Here is a 22,125-nt window from a genome sequence, read left to right on the forward strand (position 1 = left end):
TAGATGGGAGGGAGATCAGTATCTTCCTCCTTGCTGATCTCCCTCTGGGCTGTGAATGCAGAAGTGATGTGTATTACATCACTTTCGCATTCACCTGTCAGTCATCTGACTGCTATAGCCAGAGAGAAGAGGCTGATGAAGCAGATCTCTGCTTCATCAGTCTCTTTTGGGGTCCCCAGGTGACATTAGTGGTCCTATGGACCCCTAATGTCTCTATAAAGAGGACCTCTCAGTGTACCTGTGCTATTATATAGGGGCATTGTATCCCCCTATGTAATAGCAATAACAATAAGTGTAAAAATATGTATATATATATATATATATATAAATGTTTTAGAATTTAATATAGGGGAAACAGTTTGTTTTTTTTATTCTGTAAATTTTCCTTAATATAGTAAAAAATAAAAACCCCAGTGGTGATTAAATACCAGCAAAAGAAAGCTCTATCTGTCCCCAAAAGTTGTATATAATTAATTTCAGTACAGCGTTGCATAACGGAATAAATGTCAGTCAAAGTACTGCAGCGCTGAATACTGAAAAATGGCCTGGATGGGAAGGGGGTTTAACACCCCGGACTTCAAGTGGGTAAACATTTGTTTTCAAATGTATAATATATGAAACTTGCCAGAAAGTATAATAATGTATTTAGCTATGTTAACAATTTCAAGGAAATAGTTTGTGTACCAAGCAAAGCTATTGGGGCATCAGTATCAGCCTCATTTGAATACTAAGGTGGGATATTCCAGTTGATGGGATGCTATCCACAGCCTGCACTCTAGTTATGAAGAAATCTTCTGCACATTTTTGCAAAGGACATGGAAGCTTTCAGTTACCCCCACCTACACCCACCACTCCTAGAATGGGTGGTGAACAGAAGTCTCTGGAAATGCACCAAAATAATGTTTCTCTGTCTTCTCTCCATGGCAGACTATCAGTTTCACAGCCCATGCGGCATTCAACCCTTAAAGCCTGACTGCCTTTGACAACAACCATGAGATCAAAGTACTAATTGTATAACTAAGGCTTTTTAAAAGGGATGAAGTAATGTTACATAAAATATAATACACAGGTTTCTTGCTTGTTTTTTATTTTCTTTTTGTCATTATATGAGTATTTCCCTCATGGGTGTCTTTATATGGGTTTCGCCAACTGAGAAAATTGCAGGTAAAAGCACAGAAAAATCAATCATTTGAAATGCTTACTTGTAGTGTTTTTCCTTTCCATAAAATGATTTGTTTTATTCACTTTTTTTTTAAATATAACTTGCCAGAAAAATTGACTAATCAATTTCCTAGCACATCCCCCTCTCTCTTTGCATGCTATAGCCCTCTCCTCCTCTGATAGCTTCTAATTACTCTGTGTGCAGATCCAGAATTTCTTCCCCTCCATTCAATCCACACCCCCCATAACATTTTATGTAGCTGCCATTGGAGGAGCAAAAGGGGAACGCTACAGAGTGTGTCACATGAGTTACAGGTCTAAATTAACTGACATCACATCCAAGATAGATGGCAGCACCGAGCAACACTCTCAGGGGTTTTAAATGCCTATACAAGAGGAGGCTTTTACAGGTTAAAATCATGGGGGATTTTTTTTTTTCTTCTTTCTTCTTTTTTTTTTTGTGTAAGCATCAGGATATGTCTGTTTTATCATGAAGGTCAATGTTAAGCAGATACGCGACCTGCCTTGTATATATGTTTATATGTATTATATGAGATGTCCGATGTTATTTTCTTCTTGTATAAAATTTCAATAAATAAAAATTAAACTATGAAACAAAAATCATGGGGGAATATATGTTGAAATAAATACTCTGACAACAGGATCTCTTTAAACCTGCTTGGAACATGACATTGCGGAGATGACTTATGAAAAGTGTGCTTACAGAATAACTTGTCACCTGCAGCAATGACAGAAAATCTGACTGGTTGCTATAGAAAACAAGACATTTTTGTCATAGAATGTTTCCTATGGCAAAGGTTTTTTCTGTGTTTCAGAAAAAAAAGTGGGATCTACAGAGATGTTAAGCATCACCAGAGCAGGCTTTATGACTGTGATTAAGATAATGTGTTCTTTCAGCAAGAGATTATTAGAAAAAATGTGAAAGCAACTTAATACAGCAAATACATTTAGTAACTTAAAATGCAATAGGAAATGTACAGAGACTTGCTTCACAGAAAAATTATGGACATTTGTTATTAGCATTATATTATCCAGTCACGCAAAGCTCCATGTAGACCATAAACTTTTAACCCAGAGGTAATTGCATACATTCCAAGAGATACATACAGTTACATGCCTGTGAGCATGTTGTTTTTACATTAGACTTTCTTATATACTTTGACTAAAGGAAATAGATAGTGGCCTTGTAAATATTTATTTTATTTATGGTCAAAACTAACAATGCACTTTATAAAAAATGCACATTGATACACAGTATATAAAATGTACAATTTACAGCCAGCCAGCCAGCCAGCCAGCAGTCTATCACATTTACCAAGCTAATCTGCTTTGTTAAAACAGCTCAATAGCTCAAGTTCAAATTACACACATAGCTGAATGAGTCAGAGAGAGTCTCACCTTCCCTTCCCTCTATGTGTATGGCTCTGTACAGACTTTTCTCAGGAGACAGACTGAAAGCAAGCAGTTTTTACTGTACTCTATTTTTTAAAAATAATGCTTTTTAATATCAATGTCATGGAAACACTCTGTATTAAAATTTGTGAAATATTTTAAATAGATAGCAAAAAGGGTACATATTATCAATTTAAATAAAATGCACTGTAATTCACCTAAAAAAAGCATTATAGTTCCAATATTCATACATGCATTCATAATATTCCCACATAGCAAGTGCAGTGTTAACGTCCTTGAAAATTCTGTGGCCCTTAGGTCCGAAAAAATATATCAAATGGGTTACATATCCCCAACAGTAAATCATGCCTCTAGTTGATGCTATTACTCAGGGCTACATAGCTTTGCTTTTGAAAATCCAGATTAAGCAAAAGGTGATTTTATGCAAACCAATTAGGGATGTTCAGATACCAAGCACTGTACTCGGTACAAGTACATGTACAGATACTTTTCCAGGTCCAAGACTAGACTAGAGAAAAATTCAAAAGTTAGGAGGCAGATGTTATTCTTAAGGAGCATATGGAGCTCCTGGGATTTGTGCATCCCAGTTTTAATGTATGATTTTTTTTTGCCATAAATATATATTAGTGATGCACTGATACCATTCCTTTAAGTACAAGTACTGATATTTGTCCAACTACTCACAGATAGAAGTACTGATACTTTGTTTAGTGTCTTGTGACAGTTTTTCTAAAACAATACAGACGAATGATTTCAGGACAGTGAAACCACTGAAACCCTGGTAGATCTCATGAAAATACCAAGTATCGGCACTGGTATCTGAACATCCCTAAAAACAATATTGTTGAGCAATTGTGTACAATGCTATGGTGAATTCTACAAATTAAACTTCACGTATGATCAAAATCTCAACAGTAGCATACCTTAAAAAAAAGTTGTTAACCCTAAGGAGCTTTTCTACAAACACATAACACACATATTTTAAAAGGAAGTTTACTTTCTAACTTGCAATCAAAATGAATATATCAAATCAAAGGGAAGCTAAAAATGCATAATGTAGCCACAGAAAAATACTGTGAGGAGACTGGAGCCGACAGAATGTGGAACAATTGTCCATAGCAACCAATCAGCTTCCCTTTACAGTTTGAACAGTTAAGATTTGAAATGGAAAGAGAGAAGCTGATTGGTTGCCATGCACAGCTGCTCCAGATTTTGTCTGCTCCAGTTTTGATAAATCCCCCCCCTGTGAATCTATGTCAGCCAAGAATATAAATAGAATTTTCACAATGTATTTGTCACATTTGTTTTATTCATCAGCTTGTGCTATGAGCTGTTTTTTGCATGTGATATTTTATAAAATACTGTATAAAACATACATGTCTTTATTGTATTTCTTCCAGTTTATGATAAACGTTAGGTTTGTTTCTGCTATTGTTTCTTTTCTGCACTCTATCACAGTGTGCTATATAAGCCCTTTATTGGGGCCTATGGAGATACAGTTGTACATTTGCAGTTCACAGATGTCCACCTCTGCTCCAGAAATGTGACGTCCATGAGCTCCCTCGCTGGCGCTGACATCTTCTTCTTGGCTTCTTCTGGGAGCAGGGTCTTTAGCTATCTTGAGTGGCCAGTGGGGACACCGAGGTAAACTGAGCTGTGCACAAGCCCATTCTGAAGTTTGTGAACAGGCAGGTAAGTTTGTTTAAAGAGCATGCCTGCACACAATTTTTTACTTTTTGACTTCCACTCTCACTTTAATATAATTTGCCTTCTCCATCCGTTAAATGGATAAAATTTACTAACTAGAGAAAGCTGAACTAAATGTAAGGATAAATGATATTATCATTGTAGCATTTTCTCTACTGAGAGAAAAACAATAGAATGCAAATGCAAAGAGTTTAAATACAGTGGGGCAAAAAAGTATTTAGTCAGCCACCAATTGTGCAAGTTCTCCCACTTAAAAAGATGAGAGAGGCCTGTAATTGGACATACTGCTACCATATGTGCTTTTAAAAGCCAGTTTGGCTGGTGCTATTTGCACTACAGGCTTTCTTACAAAACTGGCCTAAGTAGGCCTAATTAAGCTAAAGGTGTGGCTGTTCTTTTGAAGTGGGATTTAGCTTTTGTTCTCGTGAACCTCATGGAAATCCGACTATATTGGTCTACAGAGAGTGAGTGATGGTAGCCTAGTACACGCTAATATTTTGAATAGCTGGACAAAAGATTAATATCTCCTGCAGATGGACCTGCACTATGTAGTAAGTGCTGGACAGGCTAGGATTTATTTTATTTCTGTGGAAATGCTGCCTAAAGGGTCTTGATGCTGAAAAAGCAACAAAGATGGTTGAGGCCATTGTGAAAACTGAACTGCTGTGTAGACCCCCAAAAAAAATAGAGCCTCTCCACCTCAACAGACAGAAAAAGCACAGTGCTATCATAACACTATCTTAAAGTGTATCTTAACACCTTTATTTTCACCCAGTGGTTCTGCCAGTTATGCAAGTCATGTGCTAGGGTGACAATGCTGACTTACTGAACTGTATACATACAAGAGCAGATTTGTCATCCTAGGTCTGCACTACAGGACACGCCCCTTTTCCCTATAACATTCCCTATATAATGAGAACAATGTAACTGATATGAGTGCAGCACAGGCAGAAAGCACAAGACGTTATCAGCTGAGAATATTTATGGCAAGATCACCTGGTAGTTTATTTGTGCACTTACTAAACAGGTATAACAAAAACCTCTTAATGAAATATGTAAAAAGTACCAAAAGGAAGGTTCATATGTTAGTGTTTATGTACAATTTTACTATTTGGTTTCTGTTACTTCAAAAAGGGATATACCAAGGTATGGTTGAGGTTCACACCTGTCTAAAAAAACATAGAATTTCTAAAGTGTAGTAGAGAAAATCCTTGATGAGACAATGCTAACTGAAGTTAGATGGAAACACCTGATACACCTAAAACATAGTAAGAATTGAATGTAATTCCCCTTTACAGAAGTTTTCAAAAGGATTAAACGGTAATACATTTTGCGCCAGAAGTCCTGTCATTCTGAATAACAGGAGCTCTAAAGGTTATTCAGAAAATACTGTATTGCTGACTTTGCTACCAGATAACAGTATTGGTAATTTCACATTACATTAAAAATAAAGGAACAGCAAAATGTTTTGACATAGTTTCCCTAAAATATCACGAACCCTAAGCCAGTAAAGTAAACTTTTCACAATAACATTTCAATAGCAAGTCGATGAATCATTTTCTGTTCGCGTCTCATTGTTTTTCAAGTACTAATTTGTTTTACCATTTCCATAACATACAACATAAATACAATAACAACCAAGGAAGAGGTTAAGGGCACAGAGAGACGAAGAGAATGGCATTTATCTAAATATTCGGGACAAACTGAGGCCATATATACACAAATACATCAGATTACTTGGTTGCAGAAACACGGTACAAATCCTAGAAGCAAACAACCAGAATGGAACATTCGCTGGCAACCTAGAAATAAACAGCGCTTCTAATCTAATCAGATTTGCTCCTGGGATTATATACATTCTGACAAGCAGTCACCAGGCAAAATGTAAAGTTTACCTTATTTCATACATATCTGTAACACATTAATGTACTCCAATAACACTTACACTGTTACTAGACATTTGCACCACACAGTCATATCAAAGGCTCTCATTTGATTTACAATTGTGCTTCTTTTGTGCATATTTTCACCATGGAAAAAAAAAAAAAATGCTGTAGCTGCTTTTGCAACTTTACACAATTAACAGTTTTTACCATCCCTACTGTTAAAGATACCTAAAGACTGTCCTTTGGATCTTAAATGCTTGCTTGGTTCAAAGCTAGCTTTGATAAAGTGTTATACTCAATCTTATTGATATATAAATTCATGAATTCTGTGCTACGATATCCCTTTCCTAAACTATTACTTGTCAGCACTCCTCACCCGTCAAAAACACATGCAATATTAAACTATATATACAACTGCAGTGCTTAAGTGTCCCAAACCTAACTAAAAAATAAACTGTGTGATTGGTATAACAGTGTTGCCACAATCTAAGCAACAATACAGCAACTTCCTATAAAACACACAGTATCAATCTTAAATAAACACCTTTATTGATAATGCAGAAGTCCACTGTCTTGTGACTTCATTGTAACAATACATCCGTGATCCTGTAATGCAAACAATCTCTTTCATGATTATCTTCAGCCACATGTGTTGTGCACTTTACTTTCCCCTTGCATATAGAACTCTCACCTTGTACGTTGGACCTAGTTTTTACACTAAGGTCATTATACGCTTGAGGGCTTAGCCCAACACTGTCGTCTTTTTATGTTGAGGATCATAGATTTTTGTATAGATTATCTTTTATATAAAAATGATATAAATAGATAAAACCACTCACATTTGCCTGTGCGAATACACCAACGCACACATTAACTCGTTTGTTAGAATCAGGGGCAATCTCCTTTACCACCGCTCTCTGTTCAGTGTTGGTCTGGCATAGACAAGCCTGGTCAACCCTTCAGTCACTGCCCCTAAAGCATTAATTCCATACTCTCTATTGTCACAATGCCCTTACTCCTATTAAGCTACACTGAAATTTGACTATTCTACCTGGTAGCAATACTACATTACACTTTGTGGTTATGTTGTCTTTAATATGAAAGATGTTCTTTCCTTGAACCTATGTATACCCCTTTGCAAAAATGAAATGCAATGTTTATAAAAGAAACCTGTAAGAGCAAACACATGATGCTTCCACTGCCCAGAGTGAGTAGCAAACAGTACTATCTACATAGCAATTTGACTGACTGCAACTGTTTATAAAAATACCATGCTTAGGGCAATATGCATATGTACTAGGTGGCTGTTATATGGTAACAAGAAAAGATGTCTTACCCGCATGAGCCTATACTTTTGCACATTCCAAGAAGAGGTCTCTTCTCTGAAAAAATGTCGCATTTTTGAGCACCTGCAAAGAAATATTAAAAGGTTAATAAAATGTAAAACAACTAGCAGTGCAATTATGCAGAAGGAAAACTCAAGCATTTTAATTAAGTAAAAATAAATACTGCAAATATCCGTCACAAACTACAAAATCACATTTTTTATATACACCAATACTTTTATGGCACAGATATTTTATTTTTTTGTACGGCATACTCTTTATTTATTTAAAAAATGCAATAACAATATAAATGATCATCATCATTAAGTTGTATCCCATGTGTTTTTTGCTGGCACAAAACAGATTCCTGGAAATGCTTACTGCTAAAATGAATCACATCAGTATAGCATAAACAACTGAATAAAATATATTTGAACACAGTAAATACTAGCTTGTTTGTAGTATGTTTTTTTCTTACCTAGCCAATCCACTTGTTTGTATAATCTGTACATAACCACTAATTAATATCAGAAATTAAAGTAAACCTGAACTGACATACACTTACATGAACTACTGCTGGAACCATGTGTGTTAGGATCCAGAGCGCCTCCAGGTGGCGTTGGAGCTAGCCCTGCAGTTCCAGTGCTCACCTGCGGGTGTCTCCTAGCACTTAGCCATCACCTGGTGCTTCCTGGGTATTTAAACCCTCTCTGCAGTCAGGATGATGGCTCAGTATTGTTTCCTGTTTGTCCTGAACCCAGTATCCTGTTTTGAACCTAGTTACCTGTGAGTCCTGAATCCTGTTTTGAACCTTTTCACCTGTGAGTCCTGAACCCTGTTTGAAGTCCTGTTTCATGTGTCTTTTGTTTGCTGTCCTGAGCCTTGTTGTTGGTTATTCCTATTAGTCTAAGGTGTATATTAAACAAACTATACATAGCTAACATCCTTGCCTGGTCCGTGTAACATACTTGCCTTGTCCGTGTGGTCACACGTGTTTGGTCTTCCTGTGTGTGTACCTGCGGAGGTGTGGGGTCACCTGTGCCGGTACCCCTGACAATGTGTCAGGTCAGTGTGCCTTTATTGACTTAAAGTGGAAGAAAAAGGGGAAAAAAGTTGCAGAAATTGCAGATTGGTAGGCTTTTTATGGGAGAAGAGGTTGTGTAAGTCTCTTCTGCCATAAAATCTTTTTTACTAATCGCCAATTTTTTTTTCTGAGCCACACATGCACAGCTCAGCGCACAGACCCGGCATGTCAAGTGACTCCCGTATGCATGCACAGGAGTTATGTCATCAGGGCCTGGCCAATCAAGTGACCAAAGACTTAAAACCTGGAAGAAGATCGAGCCAAACACAGATGCGCCAAAGAGGGTCGAGCGCTGTGCTGGAAGTTATGGGTTTGGTAGGTACTAGGATGGTAACTCCAGGGGGCCCATTTGTTTTTTTTACCAGTATTTACTTCCACTTTAAGGCTACACATTGTGCAAATTTCGTCCGGTTCTTGAGGAAACGGCCAAAATTTGCACAGTGGGTGGTGCTGTTGGCACCCCTTCGGCTGGCATCCCTTGATCAGCTGATCAATGGAGATGGTTGGAAAATCTTCGTACAAACAGAGCCAAGGAGTTTCCGATGCTGGTCACTGTCAGGATACAAAAGAAACAGTAGGGATTCCTTGATCAACGCGCTTGTAGCGTTTATGGAGGAATCTGCTCTATTTTTGAAAAAAATAGAGCAGTGTATGGACAGCTTTAACCTGCAGGTAGCTGGAGGTGTGTGGTGCTAGCAGTGGTTCAGGTAAGCTTTTGTCACTTGAAATGTACTTTAAATCAATAGATGTTTCTTTTTTTTTCCTAATAAAATGAAATCCATCTACTCGTAGAAGTATATTTGTGTCATTAGGTCAATTAACCCATGTCTTTTACATTTTTTGGTACATCAGCTTTTTATACACATGATTCTTTCAATTTATCAACTTGGTTCACTAACATTTTTTCAGAAATCTAGGTTAGGTGTGAAAGCATTCATTTTAGAGAAATGGCATTTAAAGCCAGGAACAACATCCTGAATGCATTACAAGCCAAAAAGGGGAAAGAAACATCCGCTTTTTACTAGGGATTCTGGCAGCGTTTCCTGTGAGTTCTCAATAGTGCTCACTAAATTGAGCAGGTCTGAGTGATAGGCCATGACAAGCTGCCAAAATGCATGGTGAGTCACAGCGCTGACCAGCAGCCCACAGGTCAGGTGAGTTTAAAAGTTTCCTGCTGTGAATCAACAGTCATAGCAGCCCACGCGGTTGCTATAGGGCCTGAGGGTGGGGCCCCAATATATACAATTTAAACATAGAAAATCAGTGTTCATGTGAAGATAACACATATCCATCACTGTATCAATAATGACTGCAGAGGTTGCTGTTGACACTTAGCAAGTAACCCTGTTACATTTCAAAAAGAGATGGTGTCAAATGCACAGCAAGAGACTTTAGAATTGTTGTCACTAGTCATAGATCCCCTTTGCAGGCTGTGCTATAAGGGGAATTTGTCTTAGCATTGTAGATGTATTGTCCCCAGAGTTTCTTTTTGTTCTTCTACTTTTTTCATTCTTTTTACTGACTACTATGCCACCCTTTGCTATCCTTGCTTGCTGTGATGATGGAAGAAGTGGTAGGTCTTAGAATTTACACTAAGTCCCTGAGATCTTAGAAAAGATGGGTGAGATACTGAGGTCAGAGCAATTAGCTGCAAAATTTACATTTAAAGTTAATTCCCTGCATTGCTGCCAACCTTTTCCCTAACAACTTCAGCCCACAGCTCTGTTCCCTTGCAGTATACTGACTATGCGGCCAGGATAGCTCTCCTGGCAGCTGTCCTTGATTTAGACTTATTGTATGTTAAGATTAATTAAAATATTGTCACACACTCCAAAGACATGCTGGTAGGTTACATGGCTCCTGTCTAAACTGGCCCTTGTATGTATGCACGTGAAATAGGGACCTTAGATTGAAAGCTCCTTGAGGGCAGGGTTCTAATGTGAATGTGCAGTGTGTAAAGTGCTGCGTAAATTGCCGGCGCTATATAAATACCACTAGGGATGTCCCGATACCGATACTAGCATCGGTATCCGATACAATTCTCCCCTGCTAATATGAATAGATGAAATGTTCCATAGTACATAATAGTACATAACATGTAGTTGTACTATGGATCATTTAACCTGTTAATATTAGCAGGGGATAATTGTAAATCTATTGCCTGCAGTGTACTCTATATGTAGTGTAGTACATATAGAGTACACACTCCCAATACACAGCAGGCAATAGATTTACAATTCTCCCCTGCTAATATAAATAGGTCAAATGATCCATAGTACATAATAGTATATAATACATAGTTGTACTATGGATCACAATTTAACCTATTCATGTTAGCAGGGGAGAACTTTGAGCGCCTCCCACAAGCTGAGCACCGAGACGAGATGCTACCCAGCGCCGACTACGAGAGGCACCACGCGAGGCAACAGGGATCGGAGTGAAATATGTGTGAGGGAATCTGGGACAGGGCTGGCTGTAAATCTATTGTTACAGGGTACTGGAAGTGTGTACTGTAAATGTACTACATATATACAGCACACACCTCCACTACACTTCAGCAATAGAGTTACAATTTCTCCCCTGCTAACAGGAATAGGTTAAATGATCTATAGTACAACTACATGTTATGTACTATGGATCATGATTTAACCTATTCATGTTAGCAGGGGACAATTTTAACAGAGAATTGTAAATCTATTACTGCAATGTACTGGAAGTGTGTACCAGGTTAAATGATCCACAGCACACACTTCCAGTACACTGCAGCAATAGAGTTACAATTCTCCCCTGCTAACATGAATAGGTTAAATGATCCCAGAGGCAGATGCATGATCGGATTTGTAGTTTCACTACAGCTGTGTGAAAGCAAATACAAATGGTTTTATTGGTCTAAAACAGTCTTAAATTAAAGTTCTTCATAATCTTAAAGAAATCTGCTTAAAATCATTAGTCTGTATTGTTTTGTTTTTTTGAAATGTCACCTGTCCCTTCAAGAAAAAGTATTGGTAATTGGTATCGGCAAGTACATGAGGGGAAGTACTTGTACTTGGTCTTGAAAAAGTGGTATCGGGACATCCCTAAATACCCCCAAATAAATAAATCAAAATATGGCTATGGGGTCCCATGATCTAAAGTTATGCCACTGCATAGAGACTTTACCTTTCACAGGATTCTGCCACAAGATAAACATGTGTCTCCATAGATCCAACTGCTAGTGTATGGGCTGGTAGCAATTTGGAGTCATGGCAAACTGAACTCAGGGTTTTTTTTCATTATAGCTAGCACATGATGAACTAAAAGATAGTAGCTTTTTTTGGAAGAGAGAGAGAGAGACATTTTGAAAGAGATATTTCATCAGCAAAATCAGTAAAAGGACAATTCAGAGGAATAAGGTTAATTGTTGTCTCACTGATTGTACAGCAAGCATGTGCTCTACTTAATGGAGTCAGTATCCAGTGCAATTGCGTGTGTGGGTAAAAGTATAATCCATAGGTTGTGATGGATTAATTTTTTTGATATGTGGAATTGTATTTGCGTCTGGGTTGGTGGAATATGCTGGCGATATGCACACCTGCTCAACACTCTGTGTTTAATGTAGCTTACTGATTGAAAACAAAAACAAAAATCCAGCCAAATCCATCAAATATACAAAGAGTTGAAATCCTGTTGCAAAGTCCTTTTCTTAAACTCCCAAATCCTTTTAATTCTGTCATATAACACTACAGCATTTATCAAAAGCTGAAAATCCAGACAAATCACACAATTAAAGTAATGAAAAACGCACCACCTGCCCTTATCTAGCCTTCCACTTAATAAAATGGTGACACTGGTTCACCTATCTGAAAAAATGTGCATAATAATTCCGAGTCACCAGGCAGAATTTCATTTAATCAACTTGGAGTACTTTAATCACAGTGAAGATAACCAGCTTCTGTCTGACTGCCTCCAATGTCATTTATTTGCAAGTCGATGCGTACTGCTATTAACAATGCAGTCACTGACACAACCAGGTTTACAGCACATTTACTATTCAAACATAAGCAGATCTTTTAAACTTTTCCATATTTCCTTATCAGCAAATCATGGCAACTGTCTCCTTTTTTTTTTAGCATGTAGTATTTATTAAAGTTTCAAAGGATACAATACACGATGTGAAAGAATAAAACAATGCAGGAGGTGCCAAAGCATAACAGTAAGGGTTTACATGCCCCAAATCTTCTTCCGATCAATAACAGGCTGGCCATGTAGATAGGGGGTCAGATATACGGCAGACCTCAATAACCTTAGTATGCATCTATATTAACAGTAATAGTGCAATCAAATAATCCAAACCACAACACTTAATGGTCAACAAAAGTGAACATCCTTAACAGAAAGGGAAAGAGAGAGAAAGAAAAACTGCGCTTGGCACGCCACGGAATGAGAGCAGACAATGTATAGGCTACATTGTCATTACCCTTACGAGGTGTCATAACAACTAAGCTTTATTCGGATTCTACCAGGGTCTTGTGGGACAGGATTTTCGTCAAGAGGCTAAGGGCCTACTGAAAGGGTCAGTGTAAAGGGAGTAAGTAATTGGCATGGCAATAAGGGAATGTCCTAAGACCAATCTCCCCATATTAAGTCCTAAGCTAATTTTGCCCCGGTGTGTCTATAATACGTCTAATCCTCCTAAGGAATTTGAGATTTTGGCTGTAAGGTACCATTTGGAATGTTGGAAGAACCGCATGAGATCTTGGAGTTGGGAGGGAGGGTCTCGATCAGGAAGGAGGACCATGTGGAGAAGAAACGTTCTATGCGCTTCTCCTCATGTTGCGTGTCTGCCTTATCGAGAAGCATAAGCTTATGTAACGTGGATTGTAAGTCCCCTATTGTAGGTACTTTTGGCAGTATCCAGTTGGTGAGGATTACCTTTTTGGAGGCTAACATGCATAGGTGTTCCCAGCGTGTAATGGATGGGACAGACGAAGTGAGTTCATGAGGTATATCATGTAGGAGGCATAGTGTAGGGTGGGGGTTCCTATTCAAAGTTGAGACGGAGTTCATGTAATTTATTGCCACCTGCCATAGGGAAGTTATCCTCGGACAAGACCAGATCAGATGAATGAAGTCCGGGTGGTGGATGTCACACTTAGGACAGTGTTGAATCCAGTCTGTGGTAGAGGAGACAGGGGTGAAATTAAAGGCGTAATAGGCCCTATGGAGTAACTTGAATTGTGTCTCTCGCCAGGCCTCACTAATGATATTTCTCTTGACTTGGTGCCACCCACACAAAATCCTATCAAAGGTGTCATCTAGGGAGCATCCTATCAATTGTGCCCACAGGTGGACAAATGAAGGTGTGTATTGGTCGGGTTGTTGGTAGATGTCGCAGAGCGAAAGATATAGGTTGGATAGGGAGCGCTTGGGTGGAGAAGATGCTAGAAGTCTGCTGAAGATTTGGGTAGATGCATTTTGTTGGTGTATACGATGTGAGTGTATGAAATGTGAGATTTGTGCGTACTGAAGGAAATGAGAGGGGGGGACACGGAATTTGGACATAATACCCCCGAACGTCATACAGGAACCTTGCGATGAAAGCACATCCTGTAACGAATGAATGCCAAGAGATTTCCATATCATGAAGTTGCGGGATTCGGCCCCAGCGAGGAAAGCCGGGGAGGTGGTTATAGGCATCCAAGGGGAGAAAGTGCCGGGCAATTTAACAATTTTCCTGACCTCTCTCCAGGTAACAACAGTGTCCTTAATGAGGGTAAGGGTTTTAAGATGGGCGGGTAAAGAGGATAGGGGAGAATGTATTACGCCCGCGAGAGACCATGGGTGGGTCAATTGTTGCTCAAGGTGAGTATTAGAGTAAAAGGATGTGTCTAGTAACCAATCTCTGATGTGTCTAAAGATGGCGGCCAAATTGTAAAGTCTGACATTTGGTACATTCATACCTAGATGAGTTTTCGGGCGTTGCATTTTGGAGAGGGCAATTCGTGATTTTTTGCCTTTATATATAAAGTTGGAGAAGGCTGCATTAATAAGTTTAATGTCCGTGTGTGTCAGTAATAAGGGTAGGGTTTGGATGGGGTAGAGAAGGCGAGCGAAGCTGACCATACGTATCAGCTGGCATCTTCCCGTCATGGACAATAGTAACTGTTGCCAAGAGTTAAGTTCCTGCACTACCTTGTTAATAACAGGGGTATCATTTAGGGCATAGAGATCGGATTGCGTGCGTGGGATTTGAATACCCAAATAATTTATGGCACGGTGTTTAAGCTGTAATTTGTGGGCCGTGATGACATTTAATAGGGAAGGGGGCAGGCTCTGATTAAATGAGAACTATGGGGTCAGTGTTTTTCCCCATAGTTCAGCTGTATAATCTGCTGTAAAATTCACAAAATATGTCAGAGATGGACTTGGGGTCAGTGTGAATTTTGCCCTCACTGTCTGCCAATTTGAGAACATGTGTACAGGGTAAGGTGCCCCTAACCAGATGCGCCATCAGTTTACCCGACTTGTTCCCAAAGCGGAAGAGGTGTATCGATTTGTAAGATCTGATGAGTTAGTCATATTGGAGGAGCCAGTGGTCACACTGTTGCTTAGCCTGTATCCATGTGTCTCTATCCGAATCGGAGAGGGATTGCTTAAAGCGAACATATGCTGTTCTAGCCCCTGTACAGGCTTCCACATAACGTTGGCGAGTAAGTTTCTTTCGGGAGGAAACATAAGCCAGGATCCTACCCCGCAGCACCGCTTTGGCCGCTTCCCAAAATAGAATGGGGTTATCCATATGGGCAGAGTTGAGGGTCAAATAACCTAGCCACCACATCTTGAGTTCTGCTCGAAAAGAGTCATCCTTGTACAAATATGTGGGAAATCTCCAGGTGACCGGAGATCTTGGGATGGAGAGATCCTGTAGGGACAGGGAGTACTAGAGGTAAATATGGGTAACACACAGTTATTAGGTGATGGGGTCCTTGACTTATGGTAAGATATATTACATGTCAATGGTAAGATAGGTACCAATAGGATAGCATTAGAAGCTATTGAGATAGGTGCAAGGAACTTGGTTTGGTATGCTTTTGGATTTTGAGCTATTTCCATGGGTTCATTATAGTTTTTTTGTATATTATGTGATTTATTAGATACCCGCAAGGACTGGGCAGATAAAAAAAAAAGCCTTCCTCTTGATCTTAATAATGAAATAAGGATGACATTTCTCAGCTTGATATTAATATAAAAAGATGGGGTATCTCGTCCTCCTTTGATCCCTGTGTCCCCACCGCAAACCAGCCGGGGGAGAGGTATGGGAGAAGTACAGCTCCTTTGTGTATATGTATCTAATTTTGCCCTGGACACAGTGTCAGGTGAGTAGCGGTATGTCTGTGACTCTGTCAATGCTACAAGTTTAATGTTGTATCGATGCTCATAAAATATATTTTACATTTTGATATTTGAGTAATTATATACATTTAAGTTGGAATAGTCACCCATGGTCCCCAGAGAACTTTCTCCCATTTGGAGTGACTGTCGCTATTTTGGAACCAAATTCATAAACTTTGGGAATTTAAGGCTGGGGCAGGGTATGGGTTAGGTGGGACAGCTGGTGCTTATAACTCTTAAGGCCTGGCTAGTAGCTCAGGGCTTGAAATTTTGAGCCCTGCCACAGAGTCAATAGGAAACGCTTGGAAACGCACATAGCAATTGATTTTGCATGTTTTTACGTGTGTTTGCGTGCATTTTTGCCATTAACATCAATGTGTCACAATCTGCTCACAAAAATGCGCCACTTAATGTATGCACGTTGTACGCTCGCAAAAAAAAGTGCAGCAAAAAAAGCTTGTTTCTACACGTAAAAATGTTGTTGCCTAGGTGTGAATCAGGCCTAGGAAAGGACTACAAAGTTATCTAAAGAGACAGCACAGCAAAAGCTGCCTGGCTTGAAGCTAACTTTGACTGGAAACTCAGTCTGAGCCATTTTAACAAAGGATAAATCGTTGCATTGACTCATTCATTTGTGTGTGTAAATTTTAGGTTAAGCAACTGAGCTCTGTAAACAACAGGATTTTACAAACAACACAAAGGGCAAACAAGTAAAAAAGCAGCACAGTGTTCCACCTGAAGACTGGTTAAAAGATTGTAATATACAATATTTCTTATTTACCCAATAAAAAACAACAACTATAAGACTATAAGCTCCGCTGTCACACATGTTTATCCTTATGGACCATAGTCACTTTTACTTTTCAGCTATGGGCCCATTTACTTGGCTATTTTGCCATTGCTTTTGAGACCCACATGCAGCCCTGGTGACTTTGCACAGCCATGGTGAGACCTGCAGGCAGCTCTGGTGAGACCGCACAGCCATGGTGAGACACGCACGCAGCCCTGGTGACACCGCACAGCCATGGTGAGACCCGCCCGCAGTCCTGGAGAGACTGCACAGAGCTCTGCTGAGACCCGCACGCAGACCTGGTGAGACCCGCACGCAGCTCTGGTGAGACCACAGGTGGCCTTGGCGAGGCCCTGCACAACCCTAGTGAGACCACGCTCAGCCCTGGTAAGACTGTCCACAGCACCGGTGAAACCCTGCACAGTCTCTTGAGACCTCACACAAGCCTGGCCAGACCTCACACAAGCCTGGCCAGACCTCGCACATCCTCCTGAGACACCACACAGCCCTGGTGAGCAACATAGAGTATGTAGCTTCATATTATTCTGCATTGCTGTATAATGTATTGCTTTGATTTGTACTCCTCTACAGCTGGTGGTATTCTGCATTTCTGTATACTTTACTGCTGGGATTTGTAGTCCCTCCACAGCTTGGAGTCCGTGGCAGAACTACCAGGGTCTCAGCGTTTGCTGCTGCGACTGGGCTCTAGCACTCCACCACTGTCCTAAAATCATTAGTCTGTATTGCTTTAGAAAAACTATCACATGACACTTAAAAAAAGGTATTGATAATTGGTATTTGCGAGTACTCGTATCGGTACTCGTACTCTGTCTTGAAAAAATGGTAATGGTGCATCCCTATTATTTTCTATGCATTCTACAGGCAAAGAGACTCAAAAAATATTCTGGAAGCTACATTTCTTTTTCATCATGGGTACTATTGGATTATAAGAATGTTGTAACTGGCTATACTAACAGCAACAAAAGCATGTATTGTAGCTTTGCTATTTAATAATCTGCAGATTAAAACAAATGCTTTCCTTTTTTTTGACTGCATATCACAACATAAAGCAAATGTTACCATGACCATTTCAGTTCATAATAAAGTTTTATTTGGAAGTGTAACTGATATTATGCCAAAACCTTATGGTCTTTTCAGTTCTGGAAATACTTTTACTCTAAACTATATTGCTAAGAAGATTTATTGAGTAAGTATCTAGGCTCATAACCAACACTGTTAAAACAGAGAAATGCAACTAGTAGTGCACAAATAGTGGATGCATAAGGACAGTTTCACAGCCAGATGTTAGATTGCTAAAAGGACAAAAAAAAAATCAAGGGTTTTAACCACTCTTGAACATGAAAAAATTAGATTGTTCTACTCCGCAAAATCCTTTCCACAAAGTCCATTGAGCGAAATAGCTCCCTCTTGGACAGATTGCTACAACTGAGCAGGTGTGAGGTGGGAGGGTTATAGCCTACAGGGGGCTGGTCTTCAATTTTCGACATGCCTAGTAGTCATTTTTCTGTAGGCGGCAATATAACCCTAGGTTGCTTAATCTCAAACTGTGTCCTTCAATGGACTTTTAAAAAATCCTATTTTTCTCTATCATCCATTAAAAGAGAACTATGGGGTTGCCTTGAGTAGGCATGGTGTGTTACATACAAGTTATTTAGCTTTATTGCTCTCAAGAGGGACTGTGTGACTAGCACTCCCCCCATGACACCTGTGAGTGGGAGGATGGGTTTTTCCACCTCCCCACCCACGACACTTGTCCCTTAGGACAGCTTACCGAGTTACATGTTATTAACATGTTATGTTTACCTTTCCCAGTACTGGGATTTTGCTCTCTTTTTTGTTTTAGCTTTCTTTTCTTCTCTCTTGGTCCATAGGAGCCCTGGAACTGGAATCAACCTCTAGATCTCGGAAGGTCCCCCGTGAGTCCCACCGTCCATAGGAATACAAACCTTGCTGGTACACTGTATTGCTTTCTTATAGTTATGACTCATGGCTGCTAATTTTACTGTATTTTCCCATAACATTCAGGGTCTGAATTCCCCTCACAAACGCAATAAGGCATTTTCTTACTATTCCTCATGTCATGCTGACATTGTATGCCTGCAGGAGACTAGGTTTTCTACCACCTCATGCCCTAAATTATTGCATAAACACTTTCCCTCTTTCTATAGTGCTAACTTTAAGGAAAAAAAGAGGGGAGTGCTTATAGCAATGAGAAAGAACTTGCCTTTTGTCTGTGATAGGCAAATTTCAGACCCCACTGGACGTTATGTAATCCTCATAGGGACTCTATACGATGTAGAACTGTCTATTGTGTCTTACTATTGCCCTAATATGCACCAACTAAGATTTTTGTCCCATTTGTTCAAGGTTACATCACACCACTCTAGAGGGATTTTGATACTGGCAGGAGACACGAATCTCGTTCTCTAGCCACAAACTGATAGGTCTAAACCTGGCACCCTGAATAGCCAGACCTCACCTGCTGCATTGGAAAACTCTTCCCTGCTCACTCTGTTAAGTGATCACCACTTGGTGGACGTGTGGAGGGAACTGAACCCCACTGCTAAGGATTCCATTTTTTTTCCAATCCCCATCAATCCTTTTGTAGAATTGACCATGTATTTACTTTGCAAAACACTCTGCCTACATTCCTCTCTGCATGCATTAAAACTGTACCTTGGTCAGACCATGCAGCTAATGCAGTACGCTTCTGTTTGGAGACTGGAGCCCCCACACGGTACTTATGGTGTATAACCGAGAGTTTGTTGACCTCTACGGACCTTCTACAGCAGGTTGAATCGCATGCCCGCCAATACTTCACCCTGAATATGGATTCCGTGGACTCCCCAGTGATTCTCTGGGAGGCCCATAAAGCCACGATGAGAGGCCACCTAATAGAAATGGCTACACGTAGAAAGAGGATTAGGGACAGGATTAGGGACAGGAAGATAAATTAACTTTATGCTACACTTGAGGAGCTTGACAGCCAGCTGAAAGCCAAATTTAGTAAACAACTCCTAACACGGGTGGCCTCTGTTAAAACTGAGCTGAATCTCTTAGTGGATCAGCGGTCTGAAAAACTCCTTAGATGGTCTAGTCATAAAATCTACTCTAGGTCTAACAAGCCTGATACACCACTGGCCCATAAGTTGAACACTCTTCCCCAACGGCATGCACCACTTCGGTTACGCAAGGCCCAAGGGAATGTGACAGCCAACCCAGATACGATTCTCGACTTGTTCCGCAACAAGATGGCTAAACTTTACTCGACCTCGGGCTTCTTTTGTAAGGCGAAAGCGGACGCTTTACTCAAAGATCTCTCCTTCCCTGTGGTGCCCCGAGAAACTCTTGATCGGCTACACTCGATTATCTCGGAAGAGGAAGTGATATCCTCCATTAAGTCCCTTAAAACGTCCAAAGCCCCTGGCCCTGATGGCTTCTCCGCCCTTTATCATAAAAAATTAACACACATCCTGGCCCATAGACTCACTGCCATGTACAATATGCTACGTGCAGGAGACTCAGTGCACCCCTCCTCACTATTGGCATTCATTACTATGGTCCCTAAACCGGATAAGGACCATTTACACCCCAACAAATTACCGTCCCATATCCCTCCTAAACGTGGACGTCAAAATACTCACGAAAATCCTAACTATTCGAATTAATACCTTCTTACCGCAGATAATCCACAGGGACCAGGTGGGGTTCATCCCAGCGAGGCAAGCAGGTGATAACATCAGAAAAATTATCCATCTGATACATGTACTTAGGTCCAGAAAAATTCCTGGCATTCTATCATCTTTAGATATACAGCGGGCATTCGACTCAATCTCCTGGGACTACCTACATTACACAATGGTAAAGTGGGGCTTTGAAGGCCCCTTTTTATCATGGCTACAAGCTCTCTATACTAACCCCACAGCAAGGGTCAAGTATTTGGGACGTATTTCTGTGTAAGACTTACCCGTCCGCGATCCAGCGATGACATGCGGGGCACCGCACGTCCGGGCCGTCACCAGGCTCCTCCCCTTCGCTCACGGAGGACTCACTCTGTTGCGGTCCAGCAGGGCTTCACAGGACCGCACCTTCCGGCGCGAGCGAGCTCCACCCATCCACGCTAAGCAAGGGGATATTTAGGGAACTTGAAACATATGTTCGGCGTCCGACTGTTGTGTATGACGCACGCCGAACATATCTCCCAAAGGACCCCGTCGGCTCTTAGCAGCAATATTTGGGTTGCCATAACAGCCCTCTATACCGGTCAGACTGCAGGACTGCCATACCACCTGTGGGAGGATTCCTCACAACCGCAAGTAGTACTGCCATTGGCATCTGCACACCTATCTGCAAGTTACACAGGCTTGACACAGACCCATTGTAATGGGGACTGAGCTAATATACTGCTAATTGATTGCATTACCTGTATACTCTTCATAAGACTAAGCTGATTCATATGTTACCAACTGATTGCATTACCTGCATACTCTGCATAGGACTGAGCTGATTCATATGTGGCTAACTGATTGCATTACCTGCATACCTGGATACTCTATGTTCAGTACCAGTATGTTTGTAATTAGCAAAATGTTGGTAGCGTATATCACCAGACCGTATCATATGTACAAGGTTCGGGAACATATCTGAATTGACCAGGAAGTATTGGGCGTGAGGTAGTAGTGACTCGTTTTGCAGACAGGGTTTGCTTTCTCAGACTGACGTGTCTAATTGATATGTAACCAGGGAGCAACAAACATGTGTAACACCCCTCTCTCTTTCCTTCCATCTCCATGTGTGGATCTCACACAGGGACCACAAGGGACGTCAGAGCTGCACATCAGTTTATCTGTCAAAGTCTCTCTGGGTAAGTATACCCTCAGAGGTCACTTAAGGATGCACTTAAGTTCAGATGCCATGAAGAGATGTATCAACCACTACAGGCAGGGAGGTGTCGACTTAGTGCCACAAGTTGTGATCAGAATAGGTCAGCAAAACACCAAGCCCAGTGCACAAAATGGTGCCTAATAGCACTCGGCCAGTGGCTGGTTGTGGTGTTGGCTCCAACAGGCCATATTGGGTGCCATGCTATTAGGTGCCTTATTTTGTGCAATGGGCTTGGTGTTCTGCTGAGAGCTTGTCTATGCTGAAGTCTATGTAGGCATGAAGATTGAAAGTTTTAGGATATACAGCAATGTGTTTTAATCTGAAAACATTCTATATTGACATGTTTTATTGATGTATAATTTGGGTATTTCTTACTGCTGAATATATAGTTCTGCTTAGAATTTTTCTTATTTGCTTGATTGGATACTTCTGAGATGAAGATGGCCTGGCCTGCAAGGACTT

The 22,125-nt window shown here is 40.4% G+C and overlaps 1 protein-coding gene across 1 annotated transcript in view; it reads right to left on the bottom strand.

Moving 5' to 3' along the window:
* Nucleotides 1–22,125, bottom strand: part of LOC108796970 (breast carcinoma-amplified sequence 3-like) — a gene marked incomplete at its 3' end in the record, with an annotated part of 206,142 nt that overhangs the window by 108,577 nt on the left and 75,440 nt on the right. The window contains exon 7 of the mRNA XM_018568540.1: nt 7,525–7,597. Within this exon, the coding sequence (XP_018424042.1) occupies nt 7,525–7,597 (73 nt within the window). The remainder of the gene's footprint in view (nt 1–7,524; nt 7,598–22,125) is intronic.

This window comes from Nanorana parkeri, unplaced genomic scaffold (assembly GCF_000935625.1).
Source record: "Nanorana parkeri isolate BGI_ZX_2015 unplaced genomic scaffold, ASM93562v1 scaffold1204, whole genome shotgun sequence".
Classification (NCBI taxonomy): domain Eukaryota; kingdom Metazoa; phylum Chordata; class Amphibia; order Anura; family Dicroglossidae; genus Nanorana; species Nanorana parkeri.